The 23,546-nt window shown below is 45.2% G+C and overlaps 1 protein-coding gene across 2 annotated transcripts in view; it reads right to left on the bottom strand.

Annotated features, from left to right (window-relative positions):
- The window catches only part of ADAMTS6 (ADAM metallopeptidase with thrombospondin type 1 motif 6), a 292,975-nt gene that overhangs the window by 70,718 nt on the left and 198,711 nt on the right, over positions 1–23,546 (bottom strand). For both annotated transcript variants that reach the window (XM_067568533.1, XM_067568534.1), the window contains 2 exons: positions 10,899–11,001; positions 5,498–5,631 (listed from right to left, as the gene is read on the bottom strand). In XM_067568533.1, the coding sequence (XP_067424634.1) occupies positions 5,498–5,631; positions 10,899–11,001 (237 nt within the window). The remainder of the gene's footprint in view (positions 1–5,497; positions 5,632–10,898; positions 11,002–23,546) is intronic.

The raw sequence follows: 23,546 nt of genomic DNA, 5'->3' as shown, positions 1-23,546 counted from the left end.
CTGTCTGTTCATATAGAACATGGCCGCCGTATTGTCTGTGAGGATCCGTACCGCCCTGCCCTTCAGGAATCTGAGGAAAGTTTTGCAGGCCAAACGGACTGCTCTGAGCTCGCGGACGTTGATGTGTAGGGATCTCTCCATCGGTGACCATACCCCTTGGGTGCCCAGATTGCCGCTGATGTGGGCTCCCCATCCCACATCCGAGGCATCCGTGATAAGGGTTACTGATGGAGCAGATCTCTGAATGGGACTCCTTTGAGCACCTCCCTCGGAATCATCCACCAACGAAGGGAGGACAGCACCTGTGGGGGAATCGTGACCACCTTGGTCAGTACATGAGTAGAGGGAACATAGACCGAAGCTAACCAGACCTGTAAGGGTCTGAGTTTGAGGCGAGCTAGCCTCACCACATAGGTGGAGGCTGCCATATGTCCCAACAGCTGCAGGCAGCGCCTAGCTGTCGTCATGGGGGACCTATGCAACTCTGCAATGATGGAACCCATTGCCTCGAAACGCGATCGTGGCAGGAAAGCTCTAGCCTGAAGCGCATCGAGCGTAGCCCCAATAAAGTCAATGCGCTGCACTGGGGTAAGAGTGGACTTTTGTTCATTAATGACAAGCCCGAGTCTGGTGCATGTGGCGCAGACCAACTCCAGGCTGTCTTGCACTTGAGACCTGGATCTGCCCTTAATGAGCCAGTCATCCAGGTATGGGAAGAGCTGAACTCCCCTACGGCGTAAGTAGGCCGCCACTACAGCCATGCACTTTGTGAAAACCCTCGGGGCTGATGACAGGCCAAACGGGACGGCCGCAAATTGGTAGTGACCTCCTTCTATCATGAATCTCAAGAATCTCCTATGCCTTGGCAAAATGGAGATATGAAAATAGGCGTCCTTTAGATCAAGGGCCGCGTACCAATCCCCTGGGTCTAATGCCGGAATTATGGAGGCTAGGGAAACCATACGAAATTTGATACGTCTGATATATCTATTCAGACGGCGGAGGTCCAGGATCGGTCTTAGGCCGCCCTTGGCCTTGGGGATCAGGAAATATCTGGAATAAAATCCCTTTCCTTTTTCTCTCTCCGGGACCTCCTCAATGGCACCTAGGTTCAGGAGTGAATGTGTCTCCTGAATGAGTAGCTGCTTATGCACGGGATCCCTCAAAGGGGATAGAATGGGCGGGGAGTCCGGGGGACGGGCCGTAAGCTGAAGGGCGTAACCCTTAAGGACCACCCCTAGGACCCAACGGTCCGAAGTAATCGATTCCCAAGCCTGATAGTAAGGTCGAAGCCTATTTCGAAAGGGTGGGTCAAGCTCCCGGGGAAAAGGAAGAGCGCCACCCTCACAGCCGCTGTCAAAAACGTTTATTACCGTTGCCACTCCCGGTTTTTGCACCATGCTGCGCCCGCGCAGAAGAGCCCTGCCGACCACGGCGGTTAGGGCCCCTGAAGCACTCCCGTCCCCGTCTCTGCTGAGCAGCCCTGGGGGCCTGTCTTGGCGTGGGAGGTGGCTGCCTTTGTGGCTGTGGGCGAGACTGGCGTCTCGATGCCTGCGGGGTGTATAACCCTAGCAACCTCAGGGTAGCCCTTGAATCTTTAAGGGCATGTAATTTATCATCCGTCCTTTCTGAGAAAAGGGCGGAACCTTCAAATGGGAGGTCTTGGATGGCTTGCTGGACCTCAACCGACAACCCTGATGCCTGCAGCCAGGAACATCGGCGCATTACTATGGCGGAGGCCATTGCCCTGCCCGCGGTATCTGCCGCATCGCTGGCGGATTGCAGCGCTGCTTGGGCTACCGTCTCCCCTTCCTGAGCCAGTGTGGCCAGATCAGCCGCTTGATCAGCAGGAAGTGCTGAAATCAGACGCTGCATTGACCCCCACAGGTTCTGATTATATTTCCCTAAGAGGGCCTGATGGTTTGCCACTCTTAGTTGCAAAGCCGCCGTGGAATAAACTTTGTGGCCAAAGAGATCTAACTTCTTCCCCTCCTTATCCTTGGGGGTACTACCTTGACCCCCCTGGCGATCTCTTTGGTTTGCCGCATCCACAACTAGGGTTCCTGGGAGGGGATGATTATACAGGAACTCAAAATTTTCCTTTGGCACATAATATTTCCTCTCTGTTCCCTTTGATGTTGGAGGAACAGAGGAAGGCGTTTGCCAAAGGGCCTTCACAATTTTCATAACCCTCTCATGGACGGGGAGGGCCACCCGAGAGGGACCTGAGGAGCCCGAAGGCCCAAAGAGGGGGTCCTCTTCCTCTGACATCTCCTTCAGCGGTATCCCCAAATTAGAGGCTACCCGCTTAAGGAGGTCTTGATGCGCCCGGAAATCGAACAGGGGCGCCCTATGGTCCCTGGACGTCCCCTCAACCGGTGATGAAGAGGAGGACAGGGGAACAGGCCCTGTAGAAGGACCCTCCTCCGGGTCTGACTCCCTATCAGAGGGGAGTTGAGGGGACAGCTGTGTAGGAGGATGTGGGGGCTGTGCTACCCCAGAATGGAGTGACCCAGCAACCTGACCAGGCTGAGCGGACCAAGGTCCCCAATATGGCCACTGCCACGGCCCCTGCAGCCACCCTGGCATAGGTGGCTGCTGGGTGTCCCCATATTGTCTCTTATGATTGGAGCCCCTCGATCGTCTCTTGCGACCTTTCGGCGGGGAACAGCTCTGGGACGCGTAGTAGGATCGGTGCCGACGTCTATGATGTCCCCTCGAGGAGGATCGGCTGGAGGAGCTAGTGGACCTCCTGCGTCGGCGACCCGACCGTTTGAAGCGGCGCTTCCCACTACGGGACCGGGAGCGATGGCTCGTCCTGCTGCGTGCTGACGAAGCTGAACGGGAGCGCACCGGTTTACCCGGTGCCGAAGTCAGCGGTGCCGAAGTCAGCGGTGCTGATGCCGGAAGCCCCGGTGCCACGTAGGCCGCATACATCTGTGCTGACGGTACCGCTCCCCCCGGTGCCGGCAGCCCTGGAGGTACCATGGACTGGCCCATTAAGGTAGACCACGGGACGGAGACGTAAGACGCCATAGATAAGGCTGGCATCGCCACCGGTGCCGGCATGGTCTGCGCCGCAGTCAGTGCTGGAGGAGACGGTGCCGTTGCTGCCGGGGTTAAGAGGGCCTCGGGTTGGGCTTTACTTGGTGAGCGGTGCCGTGACCTGCCCCGCACCGGAGAGCTCGAGCCCGAGCTGTGGGTGGTGTCAGAGTCCGCGCTAATGCTTCTGTGCTGGCTCTTGGTACCTCCTGACTGCCCCCGATGCCGCGGTGCCGAGGCGCTCGACAACTTCAAGTCAGAGCTTGGAGGGGATGCACTCTCCACCCTCCGTGGCGGTCTGGGTGAGGATGGGGAGCGATGTTTCCTCCACTCACCGGAGCTACCCAGCGCGGGTTTGCCCCGAGACGCTAGTCCCGCACCCCTCGGCCAATGGGGGGATGGAGGCGTTGGCAAAGCTAAGAGAGCCTTTGACGCGACGAACGCCTCCGGCGTCGACAGCCCCTGCAAGTGCACTCCCCCACTTCCAGGAGTCGGGGGAGGCTCCCTGCGAGGAGACACCGGTGCCGGAGGAACCTCCACGGCACGTGGCTGGGGTGTCGCCTGAGGGTCTCCCTGCTTCTGTGGTCGCAGGGAGGAGTCCATGGAGGCGGTGCCGGACCGCTTCGCTTTCTTCAGCACCGAAGGCTTCGGTGCCGCTGTCGGTGCCGGCGGTGCGCTCTGCACCGAGTGTCCGCTCGGTGCCGGTGACCGTGATGGCTCTGAGGCCGGACGGAGTGCCGACTCCATGAGCAAGACCTTCAGCCTGGCTTCCCTTTCTTTTTGGGTGCAGGGCTTGAAGGACTTGCAGATCTTGCATCTTTCTTTGCGGTGCTGCTCTCCAAGGCACCGGAGGCAGCAGTCATGAGGGTCACTCAGCGCAAATTGCTTGGAGCAGATGGAACAGCTCTTGAAACCAGCCGAGCCCAGCATGGTTCTCTGCTACAAGCCCCTAAGGGCAATCAACAGTTTTAATGAAGTGTCGACGAGTCAACTAAATCTAAATAACAATACTGAAGCTAGAAGCTAGACTGTAGACCAAGGCTAAGGACTGCTGCTTGCAATAGCAAGGGCAGAAGTTCCAGCAACCATCAGAGGCGGAAAGAAGGAACTGGGGACCCGCGTGGCCAGCAGTGCCCTTTATACCGCGACATGAGCATGGCACTCCAGGGGGCGCCTGAGCTGGCCCTGCGGGCAGGCTAAGGGAAAAAGGTTCCGGGAATCTGTGCACAGGGCGCGCACACACCTAAATTGGAATGCATATGAGCAATCACTCGAAGAGAGAATACAAACCTTCTGGTTTGAATTTATATTTTTCTTGGAATTGTGTGAAAGATTTTAATTCAGTTTTATCAAATATATACCCTTGTATTTTAATCCTGCTTGTGCCCAATTTTGAGGAATTATGTATAGCATTTGGCATGCCATAAATAGTCATCAGTTTTAAAATAAACCACAAAAGTACTAGCTGTTTTCTAGTATCTTCACATATTTTTAGCACACTAAATGTCACAAATCATTTATTATGATTTTTTTTATGATTTGGTTTGCTAATACATGGCAAATCTTTGGTGCTAATTGTTGTCACCTTTCTTAGTTAGAAACAATTGGATCTCATCATCTTTGATCCAATCATACAACAATCTTTAGGCCTTGGTCCTACAAAGCATTTAAGATTGGACTTAATTTTAAGTATGTGAGTAGTCACAATAAAGTCAGGGCTTTTTTTTAAATGAATAGCACTATTCACATGCTTAAAATAAAACATGTGCTTAAGTGTTTCGCTGAATTGAGGTTTTATTGGAATGAATAGCACGAGCATCATTTACTAGGCGGAAAAGGGTAGTTTGATCCCCCCAGATTTTTTGTAAGTCTATATGCTCCATTAGGTCTTCCATTTTTTGCGTTACAGCCAGGTAAAGCCTGGGAATAGTGGCTGAAGCGTGACCCAGCTCTGGGAAGGAGGACTGGGGACTCCCTACCTAAGGGAAGAGAGATGTGGAATGGAGGTTGGGGCCAGTATGTTTATCTGAGGACTGAATAAATTGGATCCTAGGAGAATGTTTTAAATACTGTGGACTGCAGTTCTTAGAGGGCCCTGAAAAGTGGGAAACAGAGGCAAGGTATGTCAGAGTGATCTCTGGCCACAAGGGGGGCTCTGGAGGTGACTGCCCTGATTACAAGTCTACTGCAATTTCTAATGAAAGCTTATTGTAACTCATATTAATTTGCCTAATCTCTACAGTCTTCCTTTCCCTTTTCTCAGGCTCATTGCTTATGTAAGAAATTGACTTGTACTGTCAACAATCCTGTTTTATCTAAGATAAAAAAATACTATTGCAACTAAAATGCTATATTATAAAATGTTATAAAATGTTAAACCGTAGAAGTTTACTGCTGATCTATACTAGACAATATGAAGTAATCCATCAATGTAGTGTTTATTAAAACATGCAACCTTGCATTCTCCATTGATACAGATATCCAGCGAATCAGCATTGCACTGAGTTCCATCTATTACTGCAGGGGCACGCTCAGTGTAAAAATTGTAACCTTCAGCCAAGCAGTTTAATGCACATGGTTTAACCCCTCCTAAACAAGCAAAACAAAGAAAAACAAAGAAAGAATTAATGGATAGTTTCTGAAAAGATAAGAACCAGTTTAAAAGCATATATAAAATCAGACAGGAAATGTATAGTCTCTTCTCCCACCTGAATACACACAAATTTATAAGCTTTCTTTAATTCTTCAAAGTGATTTCTCTTCTTGATTCTTTCTTTCTAAAATGATTACTTCAGTTTATAGCAAAACAACCTACAGGTGAGTTAAGGTGAAAGCATCTTTAATGATAATACAACCCTAACGCCTGCTGAACAATTGAAAATAGATAAAGACATTATTTAAAAAGCACTAGCAGTAGCATAACGATGGTCACTATACTTTCAAGTTTTTAAATATAGTAAAGTTCACAATATGTTTAATAAAATGAACAATGTTTTGAGGGCCTGAATGTAAAGTGAATTTAACCTGCCCTCCCTTTTCTTGACTGCTTATAATTCTGCTGGCTCAACTATTCGTGGACACAAAAGAAGACATTTAGATGTCTAATTGCTTGACTTGTAGCACAATCCATTAATTGAATGTCTAGGTCCCTCATTTGCTCAGCAAATAACTGTGCCAGCAGGGCCTAATTTTTACAAGGCGTCGAGCACTTCTGAGAGGTGCTAACTGCCCTCAGCAACCACTGACTTTACTGCAAGATCAGGACCATAATTATTTGCAAGCACAAACGGGGAGCACAAAGAGATTGATTTTTAAAGATTAGGCCTCAGAAACTATTCACAGAAGGCAACAAAAAGGATCTCTAGCAACTATATAATAACAAGGCACTAGACATAGCTCTTGAGCACATCTTTTCAGCTGTGTGGAGAGTGAGCAATGAACAAAATATTATACAGCAAAGATTTCCGTTCTTTTTTTTCATGTCCTTACTATCTATTATTAGCTAGCATGGAGCAGCAATAATATCATTATCACTTTTACTTTGTTTTTGTCTTTTTTTGATAGGATAATGAACAGAAATATCCTGCTTAGCAGTTTTAAGGCTTACAGCCACAGTGTCCTGAACAGAATACAGGCTTTCAGTATGTTTTAGGTTAAATGATAGCACTCCCAACTGATCCTCAGTGGAGGAGGTATTGAAACAGTTTGCAGATGAGATAAAGACTAGAAGAGTGGTAAATAAAGACGAGAACTCCATGCTAGCTAGGTCACGGATACAGAGAGAACTGGATCACTTAGTATTCTGGGCACAAGCAGACAATATGCTTTTTAATATGGCTAAACATAAAGTCATAGCTACAACCAAGAATGCAGGCTCTGTTTATGGGATGGGAGAGGACTCTATTTTGGGAAGCAGTGACTTTGAAGACTTGGGGGTTCATGGTGGATAATCAGCTGAACATGAGCCCCCACTGCAATACTGTGGCCAAAAGAGTTATATGATTCTTGGATGTATAAATGGGAATATTGAGTAGTAGAGAGGTTATATTACCTCTGTATTTAGCACGAGTGTGACTGCGACTAGAATTCTGTGTCCAGTTGTGATGTCCACAATAGAAAGATATTGAAAAATTGGGAAGGGTTCAGAGAATGACTAAAGGATTAGAATACATGCCTTGTAGCAATAGACTTAAGGAGATCAATTGATTTAGCTTTATCAAAGAGAAGGTTAAAGGGTGATTTGACCTGTCTATAAGCACCTACATAAGAAACAAAAATTTCATAACAGAGGGCTCTTCAATCTATCAGACAAGATCTAATAGCTGGAAGCTGAAGCTGGACAGGTATAGACTAGAAATAAAGTGACATTTTTTAACAGTAAAGGTAATTAACCATTGGAGCAATTTACCAAGGGTTGTGGTGGTTCTCTATCTCTGGAAATTTTTAAATCAAGATTGCATGTATTTCTAAAAGTCATGTTCTAGTTCAAATAAGAACTAATTCAGGGAAGTCTTATAGCCTATGTTATCCAGGAGATCTGACTAGATGGTCCTTCTGCCATTATAATCTATGAGTAGGGTTATAGGAAAAGTCAGACAATTAACTTCTTAGACAGGAAGTTCTGCTGAAGACTTGCTTTTGAAAACTGAGATCAAATAGAAAAAATATTGTTTCACCAGACATTCTGTTTAAAAAACAAACACACTTCTGTATAAAGGAAGGATGAATCAGCTACAAGATAAAACCAAAATCTGTACCCTACCCTAATCCTGTCATTCAATATTTGGTTCAAGTATGGGTAAAACCATAGGTCATGCCTTACAAGATGTTGAAAATGTAGAAGTGGAAAAAACATATCATACATGCTTAAGCCTGAAAAAAATGAAATCCAATTCTTTACATGACAATTGTATCACATTCTTTAAAGCCTGCAAGGATTTTCACTAGATTGTTAAGGCATTATTAATGGCATGTAATGGCCAAACTTAAATCAAATAATGTTTATACATTGCCAAAACTGTAGAATACAACACCGTTCATATACTACCTTTATACTGATTGAGTGAAATTTTCCTCTCAGTCATGCCAGTGTAATCTGGAGTAATTGAGAACAGAATTTGGCCCACGATTTTTACAAAACAAATCCTTAAACTAGGTCTCTGCCCTTTAGATTTAACAACGGAGGGTCAAAGCCTGTGTCACTTCAGTGGCCAAAACAATTGCAAAGTTAGCTAAACCGGAAAGCATAGAGTTGGCAGGGGTATGACTGGATGAAGGAGGTACCTCGTGGAGTTGCTGGCAATCAAACAGAAATTGGAACAGCCCAGACATTGCTCTAATCTGTGCCAGGGCTTAACCAGCCCAAGGACAGTTCCAAGATTTACTGACCACGATTCCTGTATCTAAATTAAAAGACCAATCCCCTCCACCTCTCCTTTTTCTTCTAAGGAGAAAAAAAGAGGAAAAGAAAGAAACAGTGGGCCAGATCCATGACTAAGTCTAAGGAACAAACAGCACAAGTCAGGAGAGAAGCAAAGCTCAACTTTGTACTCCCCCAATCATGAGAGCACTGTGTGCAGGGCTGGTTCCGTGGAGTAAATTAAAGCAGTTGAGGACTGCTTTAACTTATGTCAGTTGATAACTGTCCCCACGAAGCTGAAACTGCTGAGTAGAGGCATCCATGAGTGTGTTTCTGCCACTACAGTCAACATGTAAAGCAGCGTAGGTACCACAGTTCACTGCTCTGCTTTTGGCTTTGGTAAACTCTTAAGGCCACAGACACGTAACTGTTGATAGCGACGGGTCACAGTTTAAAGGTGGGAGGCACGTGACCTCCCTGTGTATTGCCTCTGCTGCCCTCTTATTGGTCCTTTGCATGCTCCCCTTCCTCACTGCCTCCTCCTCTTCCAGCTCCTCCCTTTGCTGTCCCCTCCCTGCTTTGAGCATTTGCCTCCAGAGAGCCCCACTGCTTCTCCATAAACCCCTGCGTGGCACATCACACTCCCAGAGCTCTGCGGACTTGGAGAACCAGCCCTTGGCCTTGGTGGGAGCACTCAGCTCACCTGCATCTTGCCTGGTGGGCTCCTTCCTTCCCTGTTGCCTCTAGTCAGGCCAGTGCCCCAGGAAAGCCCAAGACCCTATGGCATGCAGCGCTGCCCAGGGGGAGCTGACCCTGGGTTTGCCAAAGCTGCATGGAGCCTGGCACAGCACTGGCACACAGCAGCTTCTCCTCCCCTCAGAAAAGCGCTGGAGGGGGAAAGTGATTTCCAACCCATTCCTGCCCCAAACTTGCAGGTTCTACAGCAGCCCCCTGGGCACATGCTTAGAGCGCTCTTCGCCCCTCCACTGCCCTGCTTGGCCTAGGCTCTGGCCCCAGGGAGCACGGGGCAGCTCTGTCCCTAAGTTTTGTGCCTCAGGCACCAGCCACATGCCTGCGACACCGCTCCTCCTGCAGGGGGTGCCCTATCTTGTTGAGCCACTTTTGGCTCCCGGGGCCCTGGCGCATAGGCTTAATCCCTTCCTGCCCATGCCGCAACCAGGGGACAGGAGGCGGCTGGGTTGCATGTCAGCGGTCTGCAGCATTTTGGAGGTGTCAGCTGCCTTTTGGCACTCTGCAGGTGGGAAGGGATGGGAACGGCTCCCAGCCTCAAGGGAGAAAAGAGGGGAAGGGATGAGCTTTGCAAAGACACAGGCCAGGGGCCACTCTGGGGCAAGGCAAAGAGAACAAGGACAGCATCCCTCACTGGGTGGTTCTGGTGTGAACCCGGGCAGCAGAAATCGGGGGACACATGACCCCGCATGGTGCCCCCACGCGTCGCCTCTGCTTTTGCCTCTGCTTAAGGGGATGCACACTTACAGGCTTGAAATTAGGTCTTGGGATGTAAAATATATTATCTTTTCAGTTTAGCTTTGAGAATTTCTGGTATTCTCACAATCCAATTAATTCCAGAGGGGTAGCCGTGTTAGTCTGTATATAGCAAAAACAATGAGAGTCCTGTAGTACTTTAAATTAAATTTTTTAATCTTTAAAGTGCTACAGGACTCTCGTTGTTAATGCAATTAGTGTAATTTAGTTTCAAATTATTCTATTATTCAATTAATTTATCTATATTACATCCTGTAGCATCCATAACCCCCAATCAGGATTGAGGCTCAGTGTACCAGATGCTGTACAAACACATCTTCAGGACATCCTTGTCCTAAAGACCTTACCTTTGGTCTGCTTTGATCTTTTAGTTTGTAGGGGAAAGGCATACAACATGCAAACTACTGATCAGAGTGATGATAGGAACACAGCTGGCATAAACTAAATCTAGCAGACCTGTCCCAAAATGGAAAAGAAAATCTGGCATAAGTAGCTATGATGAACACAGTACAGATGCTCAGGGGAAGAAAACTGTCCTTTCCCACACAATGGAAGCTTAATGGCTGTGGTAGCTTGTTTGGGCTCTTATGTATGTGCTCACCATCCAGGATGGTGGAGTTCCAGGTAGAGGAACTCTATTGGGACTTTTATACTGTACACCTCACTGTAGTATCCAAGTGTAGTAGTGGATCACCCACTCATGTGCACTCTGTGTGCTGCTGCTCAGAGAGCTGATGGGGAAGGGCTTTCCACTAAAAAGTAGTGCATTCCCCTTGCATACATCCCCTGTCTTCAGACCACACTTTCATAGCTGACCCACACCAGTTCACACCAAGGTGGCCCTTCTATTGACATATTCTGTAGTGAATTTTGTATTTTTAATTAATTGGTCAATTGATGGCTATTGAAAAATCAAAGTGCAAGATTAGTCAACTGAGTGTGTTTTCAGAGACCTCAAACATGTTTATATCTCTGCCAAGCTACACATTACCTCCAGTGTAGGGCTTCCAGTTATAGTACTTCCCCCGGAAGGGCATATTGTCGAAGTCTGCACACTGTTTTTCTCGAAAATCACGGGAGCCTGAAGGGCATGGCTGAAGTAAAATTAAAATAAAAAATGTATTAGAAATTAGCATCAGTATAAAAAGGACATTACTTACAAATGAAATGGTCCTAAACTACTTCATGTTAGCTCACTGCTTTATTTTGTGGCTCTGATTCTGACACTTGCTTTATTGGTTTGCAACTGGTATTCAGAGTGAAGTGTCTATTTTGTAATCCTAGGCAGGCATGAAGTAACTTAAACAAAGCTAAGGGCTTGTCTACACTTACCTCGGAGCTTGCAAAAGTCCCGTTGACTTCTGTGCTTCTGTTCTGCACTCCATCTTCAATGCATTGCGCCGACGGGAACCGTGTTCCCGTCGACACAGTGCTATGCCACTTGAGGAGGTGGTCTTAATATGTCGATTTCTGGATTGAATGAGTGGGTCTTCACTGACTGCTCAGTCGATCCAGATAAATCGATCTAACGGCGGCAAATTTGCCACCGTCAGTGTAGACAGAGTCTAAGTGTTACAACAGTGTTTCCATATAACTATACACATAGAATCATGTTACAGTTCATTTTGCAATCAAATCATCAGGTATCTCTTTATAAACACACATAAAAACTAGCTGAAGAAACTAAAACACCAAATCTTTTTGGTAACAGATTCAGGCTCAGTTGTCGCAGCTGTTCTTAGGTATGCATTTAAGAAATCAAGAAGTAGATTTGGAACATTACGTTCAACATTCAACTGCAGTTTGGAAACTTACTATATATTTTACTGGCTAGCTTTGACAAAAAACATGAGACTGGACAAGGTTTAGTCCCAGTTTTAAGCATCTTCCAAATTTAAAGAATTGTGAATCGCTACTATTTACATTTAACCTACTAACTTTTCACAATCAATTACTGAGCCCAAGAATGTATTAAATAACTTTCTCATCTGGGGTGCTGTTGGTGATGTAGAAGACTGTGTTTTCTCCAGGGAAGAATTACAGGAACAATATAATTCACTGCTATTATTTACACTTTTTTGACTATGAAAGGTTTAGGTTTAGGTTCAAAATAACAAAGTCAACTAATCACTAAACTCTGAATTTAACATTGCAAGATGATCTCTAAAATCTGTGTAAACTAGCATAGTCTAAAATAATTTATCTTTTACAGATCTGCAACTACAAGGTTTACAACGTAAAGTTAAAACATTTAAAACAGATTAAGAATATTGTCTTTAAGCAAGAACAGAAGAACTTGTTTGACAGAAATTTTAACTGTTAATAAACATTACTGATTTTTATGAGCAGCCTCAGAGTTCATTTTTGACATTTTTAGTGGTCTACCTGTATTTCTAAGACAGTTTGTGGTGTTCAGAAATCTGAGATGAATTCATGGTGAAAGGGGCTATATAAACAAGTATGGTTAAAATTTACTGAACTATGCAAATATTTGCATAATCCCCATAACTTTCAGTATATTATAGTTCAAGTTCCTACCATAGAAAGCCCATAGAATCATGATTTCAAAACTGAGTAAGGTTCCTACAAGTTTAAAAATATTTTTAAGTACAATAAAATACTGGACATGGCACTGCCCTGTAATTCCGCACTGTTTCCTTTGTAAATTACTCCTCCTCCCTCTTCCAATCTCTCCTTTAAGAAGCTCCCACATTTTTGTTTGCAGCAGGGTTCTGCTATTCACTAGAGGCACAACCATCAGGCTACAACAGTGCCTTCTCTTTGCCCTATGAAACTTCATTCAGCCATTGCTGAGATTTAAACTGTTAAAATTTGCCACTTGTCTTCTCTAGCTTTCCTCAGGAAAATTCTGGCAGCCTGACAGAATAATAAACAAATATTCTAAGGCTGGGCTCATGCTGCTGCCAAAACAGCAGCAGACACTGTACTGGGAGCTGCCAGAGCATTTGTAGCAGTAAAGAGGAGAAAGAGTTGGGCTGAGCTCCCCCCATATCAGAACTCAGCACACGCCCCTCTCTGAGGGCAATACATGTAGCAGGAACGGGGCCAGGACTCTATCCTGTAAAAACCACATCCCCCAGGCTCAGCACCTGGACCCAGCAGCCAATTTCCCCACTCTCTAGGGATGCCCCAACAACTCGCAAAGAGACAGGAGAAAGAAAGGTGGGGAGGCCCAACTCCCCCCAACAGTTCCTGGAGTCAACACATGGCCAAGCGGCCTATCCTTTTTTCTGGGGCATCACATGGAGGAAGAGCACATTTAACTCCTAGAACAAGGGAAAGAGAGAGAGAGAGAGAGAGAGAGAGAGATGGGCCGGGCTAGGCTCCCCACACCCACTGACCATCTCTAGGACCCAGCATATGGAGCCTTCCCCACCCCACCCCTGAGGCTAACAGCCTTTGCCTAACAACAGCTAATACAGTTAGACCTACTTTTCAAGTAATAGAAGTTGGTGCAATGTTGCTAAACATTCAGGGTTCAAAGCCTGCTCCAGATGGAGAGGTTGTCACAGTTATACACAAGAGAATTTCTTTTTACCTTTTTCCTTAAAAGACAATTTAGGAAATCACATACAAAAAATTGTTAAAACAATGTTATTTAGGTTGCAAAATCAAGCACTTAAGTTAGGAAATAACAAATGTATAGTTGTCTGTGCAGCCTTAATTCTGCCTCCTTTGTGCATATGCATTGTGATACTATCTCATATATTACTTTTTTCCATAGAAGCTGCCTTATTCAGTGCACAGAGTGGAAACATGAGAGGACATACTATGAATACATGGGCAACTGTAAATCTGACATTTCCAAACTTTAGTGTGCTTGACTTTGCAACCTAAATGATGTAATTTTAACAGGGTTTTGTGGTTTTGTTTTGGGTTTTTTTGGCGGTTTTTTTTTTTTTTTTATATGTTTGCACTTGAATGAAGAAGGTAGCTGGAGACTTCAGTTCAGAGATTACCAGAGTCAGTTTTTTATAGTGTGTGAGGAAGTCCTGCTCTTTTTCTGTGTTTTCTAGTTTTTTGTAGTGCTGCAGTTGTGATGCCTGATTGCAAAGGAGTATGACTTTATGCATTGTCATAGCAAAGGTGCCAAAGCTTTGATATACTTTGAAGACTTTTGCTTTGGTGATGCAGACACTTCAGTGTAACTACTAAGACAGATCAGCTAAGATTGAAGAAGTAAGTGAATGGGTCTGTTTCAACATGGGCACATGCTATCAGTGAATGCAACCAGGTCTAGGGACTCATTTCAGGATCCTGCTTTGAGGTTGAATCCTTTTAAATACTCTTGATCTGTTTAGGCTGGATTTAGAGTCTTCAGGTGCTCCCCTTCAAGCTCAGAGATACTGAGTGACAATATGACATCTATGCTTTGCTGTACTCTAAAGCATAAGATGCAGCAGTTATGCTCAGGTATCAGATCTTTCTTTTGTATATTTTTGTTTAATGTATTTTGTTGCATATATATTGAACTCCCCTTCATCCTCATGGAGGATTCAGAAAGAGAACAACATTTTGAAAGAGAAATGGCAAAACAAGAAAACCATTCAGAAAAAAGTTACTAATTAGCTCCGTAACTGTTGTTCTTCAAGATATGCCGCACATGTTCATTCCACTCTTGGAGTCCATGTGCCTTGCACACAGTTGTTGGAAACTTTTTTCCCTCAGCAGTACCTGCTGGAGCATTCGAGTGCCCGCTGCTATCATGTGTTGCTGTGAGCAGGCAGAAAGGGCAGAGCCACCCCTGATTCACCTCAGTTTCTTCTTGATGGAAACTCCAGTGCAGAGGAGTAGGAGACAGGATTGTGGAAAGGACATGTGCCACACATCTCAAAGAACAACAGCTATGGAACTGGTTAGTAACTGTTTTTTCTTCAAGTGATTGCACATGTGCATTCCCCTTGGTGACTCCCCAGTTGTGAAATCAGGAGGCAGAATCAGAGTCTATCTGAATAAGCATTGGGTGACAGCTCACCCAAATCTGACATCGTTTTTGAATGCTGAGTGATAGCATAATGGGATGCAACATGTATCGAAGAGCAGGTTGCTGCTCTACAAATGTCTACAATATGATCTTGAGCCCGATGAGCCGCAAAGGCTGCTTGCAATCTCATTGAATATGCTGTCACTCTGCTTGGTGGAGTAACACCAGCCAAGTCGTAGCACAAGTGAATACAGGAAGTTGTCTGATAAGAGACTGGGAGTTCTCTAATCCTATCTATGATTGCCAGAAACAGCTGTGAAGACAAATAGAACTGCTTTGATCAGTTGAGGTAGAAAGCCAATACTCTTCTTATGTCCAGAGTGTGCAGCCACTCCTCATCTTTATTTGAGTGAGGCGTTGGGAAAAACCAAGATAAATAAATCGCTTGGTTGCTATGGAAGTTAGACATCATTTTTGAAAAAAACTTTGGATGAGGATGTAGGTAAACTTTATCTTTAAAGAAAATTGTATACAGAGGACCAGACATTGGTCCATATAATTCACTTATCTACCTAGCAGAAGTGATGACCACCAAAAATGCTACCTTAATTGAAAAATGCAGTAAGGAGCAGGCAGCTAAAGACTCAAAGGGAGAACCCATATGCTTTGACAATACTAAGTTCAAGACCCACAGGAACTTGTACATGAGGTTATAACTGCTCCAGGCCTTTCAAAATCTTATAGACAAATTATCAGAAAATACAGAGTGATTATCAACCTGAGGGTTGAAAGCTGAGATAGCTGCTAGGTGGATTTTGGTAAAACTAACAGGCAACCTTTGTTTTAGGTATAAGAGATATTCCAAGATATGCTGGAACGAAGAACTTGTCGGCAAGACTCCAGATTGTTGAGACCAGAAAGAGAAACACTTACACTTCACCAAGTAAATAGAATGTTTCCTAATACTTGAAAGCATATCCTCTTTTGAACAAGGCTCTTCTCAATGGTCTATACATGAAGCAGCCAGACTGTTAAATGAAGCACCTGCAAATCAGGGGGGAATAGATGACCATCGTCTTGAGAAATTAGGTCTGAGTCCAATGGAAGCAATATTAAAGTTTTCACCAAAAGAGAAAGGAGTGTGGAAAACCAGTGCTGCCAAGGCCAAACTGGGGCTAAAATTATTATTCTAGCATGATCCTGTCTTATTTTTAGCAATATTCTATGAAGAAGTGAGATTGGTAGGAAAGCATATAGGAGCTTGTCCATTCAGGGCAATAGGAAAGTGAAGGAACCCAGACTGAGACCTTGCAGCCAGCAAAAGTTTTGGCACTTCCTGTTGGCTCTTGTTTGCAAACAGATCTACTTGGGGAGCCCCTTCAGCTGGAAAATACACCTGGCCTCACTCTGAACCACTGGAGGGTAAGAGGCTGTAAGATCAACCAAATTGACAATGCAGAAGTTCCAGTGTTGGATTGCCTCTTGGCAAAATAGGGATGAGCAGGCAGCTCCCTGCCTGTTGAGGTAGAACACTGCTGCTATGTTGTCTGTGAGAAATAGCATGCTTTCCCCCTTGATGTGGGGTAAGAAAACCTAACACACCAGTTGGATATCTCTCAACTCCCTGACATTAGTGTGTAGAGACCAGTCCTTTGTGGACCATAACCCCTACATCTGAAGGGAATCTAGATGAGGGCCCCAGAGTTAGGCCCACCGACAACAATTCCGGGCCAGAGGGCAGAATAGTGCCATCCTGCCTCTTCTGCCCACAGCCCCACCCACAGTCCACCCCAGGTCCCCTCCCCTGCTTGGCCCATTCACTGCTGCGTCCCTTCCTCTCACCCATGCTCAGTCCCCCTCCACACTCCCCCATCTCCCAGGCAGTGAGTGACAACCGGGGAAGAGGGGCTAAATGGGGAGGAGGGGAAGGACACAATAAGCAGTGGTGGGGAAGAGCAGGGGAGGAGAGGAGGGACACAAGTGGCTAGCAATGATGGGGCAGCTGAGTGGGGAGCGGGCGGAAGAAGCGATGCAGCAAGCAGCGAGTGGTGGGACCAGGTGGGGCAGGGCCAGGGGCAGAAAAGGCACAGACCCTTTTAAATTGCCAAGCCCCTGGGCAATTGCCCTCTTTTCTGCCCTCTTCCCCCTGTCATCAGGCCTGCCCAGCCTGGAGAAGATACATCTGTCACTAATGTCAACAAAGGTTGAGGAGGGACAAAGAGAGCACCTAAACATACATTTAGAGGGTTCACCTACCAATCCAGAGAAGCTAAAACCTGAGATGGTATCCTCATCACAAGGCTTAGAGGGTGAGGGCTCAGACAAGTTATGAAGGCTAGCCAAGTCTATAGTTCCTTAAGGTGCAATATGGCATGTCAGACTATGTACATGCAAGAGGCCATGTACCCCAGAAACCTCATGCAACTCTCTGCAGCTATAATTCGGTGAGCCTTGAGATCTAAGATAATGGATTGAATTGTCTGAAATCTTGATCTTGGAAGGAAAGCTGTGATTTGAGTTGAGTCCAGGGCTGCCCCTATGAATTCTATCTTCTAAACTCTGGAGAGGATAGACTTCTCTGTATTGATTAACTATCCAGAGCCTTGAAGGCTGACTGGATAGGAGAGACATGGGATAGTACCTCAGCTATGGATCAGCCTCTTACCAACCAGGTAAGGATACACTTGCACATCCAATTTCCTCAAAAACACAGCTACCATTGCCATGCATTTTGTAAAAACTTTGGGAGCTGCAGACAGGCCAAATGGTAGCACTGCGAACTGGTAATGAGAATGGTGCACCAGGAACCTTAAATTCATGGAAATACATATTCTTTAAGTCTGGGGCAGCACACCAGTCTCCAGGATAATGGAAGCCAGTGAGACCATATGAAACTTTATTTTTCTGAGTTTCATAGGTCTAAAATGCTTTTGGGATAAGGAAATAGCAGGAATAAAACCCCATCCCTCTATGACACTGAGTAACTTCTATGGCTGCCAATTGAGCACAGATTGTACCTCCTGGAGGAGGGCCTCTTAGTGATGGTGGTCCCTGAAGAGAGACAGGGAGGGAGGGAAGGAGAGAAGGAGGGGTAGAAATAAACCAGGGACCAGTGCCAAGAACCCAGAGATGACTGAAGTGAGGTCATGTTTGCCAGTTTTCCTCTTCACAGAACCATAGGACAAAAGCTCAGAGAAAAGAGCAGCAAAGCAGTACAACTGCACCAATGGAGCTGATGCAGTGTGACCCGATGTTACCATGGGAGTGGTTTCCCACACTGCTGGGGAAACTGGCACCAACAGAGACAATAAATCCTTTGCTACTACAAATGCCTCTGGTGTAGTCAGTACCAGTATGGTTGCTGTTTGGTGAGCCACCGAAGAAGACTGCACTGTAGAAGTTGAAGTTGCTACTTCAGTTACCAGACTCAATGGTGCTTGTCCTGGTGCCGGAGTCAATGATGCCTCCTTCTCTGATAATCTGGATGATCACTTCTGTATTGCCACTCAGAAAGAATAGACTGGAAGATAATGGGGATGGAGGCAGCTGTGACCAGTGTGTCTGTGTCTGCATGCACATGCCCGGGCATAAGAGTGAATAAGGTGTTCTGTTGAGCTACTGCAGCTCCAGAGGACACAGTTCTGTTTATTACTGGGAGGACAAGACCTAAGAATGGGAATCCTGTGAAATTGGAATCTTCACAAAAACCATTTTTAAAAGTACTCATAGAACCTACACACATCCATTTTTTTCTTAAAACTTATGCAAAAAAAATTAAGCTTGTGTTTTACAAACACAGATGATTTGAAATTCCTAATGTCCTGCACAATTTTTAATCAGTTAGTGCAGGGATTCCCAAACTGTGGTACGTGTACCACTAGTGCTATGCAGGCCACCTCCCAGAGGTACGCATCCGAGCTGCTGGTTGCCAAGGTAGCATAAGCAGAGTGTTGGCAGCAGCTTAGCCCGAAGTTCTGCTGCCGACGCTCCGCTTAAGCTACCTTGGCAACTGGAGCATCGGGCAGCTTAGTGATTCTCAGCCGTTCGCTTCCCGAACTTCCGGCTTCCGGCTACGTGACCGGAACCGGTTGCCAAGGTAGCTTATTAGCAGAGCATTGGCAGCTACATGAAAGTCTGTTTATAAAAAATTGTTGGTGGTACTACCGTTGGTGGCATTTTATGTTGGTGATACACAACATGGTAGAGTTTCGGAACTGCTGAGTTAGTGAATTAATTTAACTCAACTGTTATATGGATTCTATTTCTCATAGCACTTTATAAATGATTTTTTTATTAAAAGACCTAAGACTTAGAGAAATATGTATATTTTTATAACAGTTCCTGAGATGTTTGGTGATAGGAAATACATTTCTGATTACTGTTTCTTTCTATCACCTTTTTGTTTCCAGTACTCATTAGCTCTTTTCTGCTGATCTCAATGTTTCTATTAGCAGACGTCTTCTCAATTGAAAAGTCAAATATTGTTCTGGAAGTCTTTGAGGAATATGCCTAGCAGGAGTTCAGTATGCTGATTTCAAAGAATGAAAATGGTCAAAGGAAGGGGCAGAAGCATTACTTTATTTCTGAATGAAAAATGAAGTCAAAGAAGCTTTTTTGTTTATGAATACAAGGAACTTTAAGGAGTAATACTTTTTTAAATTATTTGAGGGGTAATGAATGCTGACACTACACAAAACCCCAACAGAAACGAGAGGGTACAAACAAATTTTTCATACAAATAATGACAGTTTTGCAGACTCCCAATGTTTACATTAATCAAACATTCCTCTCCTTTCAAAAATTGAATAGCAATAAGGTCCATCATAAATCTTGAAACAGTCTGCAAATGTCAGCAACTTTTTTAAACTTTAAAGAAATTACTGCATAACAAATGGGTAACACTGATTATCAAAATTATAGTTCTAGTGTAATATAAATGGCTGCAAGCCAGAACAAACTTATATCGTCCTCATCATAATATCATTATAATAACTCTAATTCTATTTACATTGAAAAACAGAACCAAACCAGAAATATTTTAGGAGGTAAACTTAAAATGTTTAATATTCTCCCCATCAGAAGATCCCCCTGAAAAAAATCTTTCCTGGTGTAGAGATAAAAGGGGAATCTGACTAAAAATTTTAAAAATAAATAGTTAACTTCCAGCTATCATTACAAATCATCACAATAATAACAATAAAAGGACTGTGCCTTCTCATGCAGATACCAGATTTATATTGTAGATGCACTGAAGACTGTAGTCTGCATAGCAAAGAGTTACTTTATTACATCACATACTTCTGGGGGGTGCCAGTGAGGAAAGGGAGAATTTAATGAAGACTGATTACTTCATCCCATTGACCCCTTAAACTGAGACCTGAATATGGTGAAAAGATGCCATGAAATATAAGATTTCGGTGTAGAAATTTTGGTAAAGTAGTATTTAACTGCAAAGAGCAATAATGACACGTAGAAATAAAAGCTTAAAGAATGCCAAACTTTTACCAGTGGCATTCTAGCCAATGAATATCAGTGGACTGAATTCTAAAACCAAAGGTAAACTGGAGTAGGGTCTGAATTTGTATTGTGAGAGAAGCAATAGATAAGAATTCCAGACTGAAGATGTAAGTACAAATGAAATGGTCAGGATATTGAATAAATGAAGAGGTAGAGAGTTGAAATTAGGAGGGAAAAAAAGCAATATAAGTGAAAAGAATTAAGATTAAGGAAAGAGACTCTGAAGAACGTTAATGGAAAGAGAGAAAAGTATATAAGGAGCAATCAGGAAAGAAGAACATGATCAGAAACACGAGTAAAATAATTGAAAGGAGTAAGGATTTCGAAAAAACTATATACAATCCATCTCAGAGTTTCAAAAGGCACAAAAAATGAAATCAAGAATCAAGCAAAGAGAAAATAATTGAGAGATGGTGACAATGAGTCAACAGGGATATTGCAGTAACCAAAAGTAAAAAGAGATAAAGAAGAACAAAAGTCAGTCAGCAAATTCCTCAAAGATACAACAGGAGGATAATAAAGAATGAGTGTAAGAAAGCTGAAAAGCACTGAATGGGACTGATTTCAAATTAAATAGAGATGTGGGGACAATGGGACCAGACTGGAAAAGAAAGAATCACAGAGAAGAATCAAGGGGAAAATTCACACCATGCAATACAGTTAAGGCATGTTAAAACCATTGAACACCGAGGTCAAAAGAGGTGAAATCTTCACAGGAGCATGCACTACACAACTGCTCTTCTGCTTGGTCCACCTACACTCAACTGAGCTGCTCCCTTTTGAGTTCAGCCTCCATTGTGAGCATGCCCAGCAGGGTGGCTGGGTGTGGCTTTTGGGGTCCAGAACTGCTCCTTAACCTTTCCCTCACCAGTGCGGGGCTTGTACACCCCATCACAAAACCCTCTCTAATTTAGAAGACTCTACAACTGATGAGCAGCAATAGGTTAAGATCCTAGGAAGAACTGAAAACAGATCTGTGCACTGCATCAGACATGAATGCCTGGAACAATGTCAAGAAAGATGTACTTAAAACCTGTCACCATTACTTAATCTTCCTACTTGGCATAGTAATTTTAACAGAAGTTACACAAAAGAGAATGAACCTCAGATATTTGGATGTCCGCCTGGTCATGCAAGGCCAATAAAAGAATACTTGTGCACAAACTCTTTGACTGCATGGTACAGTAGTTAGGCAATTCTAGTAACAAGCTGGAAAATTCATTTGAGTCTAAATTTATCTTTTGTATTATTCCTCTATTTAATTCTCAAGAAAAACTTTAAGATCACAGACCTTTTCTTGGGTATTAGGAAGCACCGGAAGTAAAATCGCTTTTTGCTGTGCTGTAAAGAGACCTCCTTTATAGCTCTCAGATGTAAAAGACACTATACTTCATGAAACAGTATAGCCTCATGAATAGGGCTGGAGAAGATGGGTGGAGGTAAGGTATGGTCTGAAACTTGACAGTGTAAAACAAGGTTACTTACCAGTAACTGTTCTTCTTCGAGATGTGTTGTTCATATCCATTCCAATATACGTGTGTGCGTGCCCCATGCACAGATTCCCGGAACTTTTTTCCCTAGCAAGCCCCGCAGGGCTAGCTTAGGCACCCCCTGGAGTGCCGCACTCATGTCAAGGTATAAAGGGCGCTGCTGGCCCCGCGGGTCCCCAGTCCCTTCTTTCTGCCTACTCTGACAGTGGGGACGGGGGGTGGGTTTGGAATGGATATGAACAACACATCTCGAAGAACAACAGTTACTGGTAAGTAACCTTGTTTTCTATCTTCGAGTGATTGCTCATATGCATTCCATGTAGGTGATTAATTAGCCATACCTTGGAGGTGGGTAGGAGTTATCGGTAACCTACTCTTGACAGCACGGCTCTGCCAAAACTCGCATCTTCCCTTGCCTGCTCCACGATGGCGTAGTGCGACGTGAATGTATGAACCAACGACCAGGTCGCTGCTCTGCGGATGTCCTGCAGGGGCACCTGCTCCAGGAAAGCTGCAGACGAGGCCTGGGCTCTAGTTGAGTGTGCCCTCACCACACCTGGGAGGGGCACCCCTGCCTGCTTGTAACAGGCCTTGATGCAGGCGGTAATCCAATTGGAGATTCGCTGGGTGGAGACTGGTGAGTCCTTCATCCGGTCCACCACTGCCACAAACAGTTGTGATGATTTCCAGAAGGGTTTGGTCCGCTCAATGTAGTAGGCCAAGGCTCGTCTGACATCCAGCGAATGCCCCCTCCGCTCCTCCTCAGAACCATGCGGTTTAGGAAAGAACACGGGAAGGAAGATATCTTGGTTACAGTGGAACTGAGACACCACCTTAGGCAGGAAAGCCGGGTGGGGCCTCAGCCAAACCTTATCTTTATAGAAAACCGTATATGGGGGCACCGAGGTCAAAGCTCTTATCTCGGAGACCCTCCTAGCCGATGTAATGGCCACTAGGAAGGCTACCTTCCAAGACAGGAGGAGTAGGGAGCATGTGGCCATGGGCTCGAAGGGGTGTCTCATCAACATGGTGAGAACCAAGTTGAGATCCCAGGCCGGTACCGGGTCCCGGACCTGAGGGAAGGTTCTCTCCACCCCTTTAAGGAACCTAACTGACATGGGGTGGGAAAATAGGGACCTCCCTTCCATTGGCTGATGGAAGGCTGAAATGGCTGCCAAATGCACCTTCAAGGAAGCCAGAGCTAGGCCCTGAAGCTTAAGGTGCAGCAGGAATTCCAAGATCGCCTGTATAGGTGAAAAACTTGGCGGTATACCCCTAGACTCCGCCCAACAGGAAAAACGCCTCCACTTGGCCCTGTACGTGATCTGTGTGGACGGTTTCCTGCTACCCAGAAGAACCTGTTGGACTTGTAAGGAGCAGGCCCTCTCTCCCTCCGTCAGCCACAAAGTCTCCATGCCATCAGGTGGAGGGAATCCAGGTCCGGGTGCAGCAGGCGCCCCTGGTCCTGGGAGATCAAGTCGTATCGCCTGGGTAGCGGAATTGGCTCGGTGATAGAGAGGTCGAGCAGCATGCTGTACCAATGCTGCCTCGGCCACGCTGGGGCGATCAGAATGATGTTCGCTCTGTCCATCTTGATCTTGAGGAGGACTTGGGGCAGGAGCGGGATGGGGGGAAATGCATACATCAGACCCCAAGCCCAGTTTATAAGAAATGTGTCGGACAGGGA

This window comes from Emydura macquarii, unplaced genomic scaffold (assembly GCF_026122565.2).
Source record: "Emydura macquarii macquarii isolate MOO-44397 ecotype Brisbane River unplaced genomic scaffold, CSIRO-AGI_Emac_v2 contig_2897, whole genome shotgun sequence".
NCBI classification, from domain to species: Eukaryota; Metazoa; Chordata; order Testudines; family Chelidae; genus Emydura; species Emydura macquarii.
The sequence above is the reverse complement of the archived record's forward strand: the minus strand, read 5'-3'. Positions and strand labels throughout refer to the sequence as shown.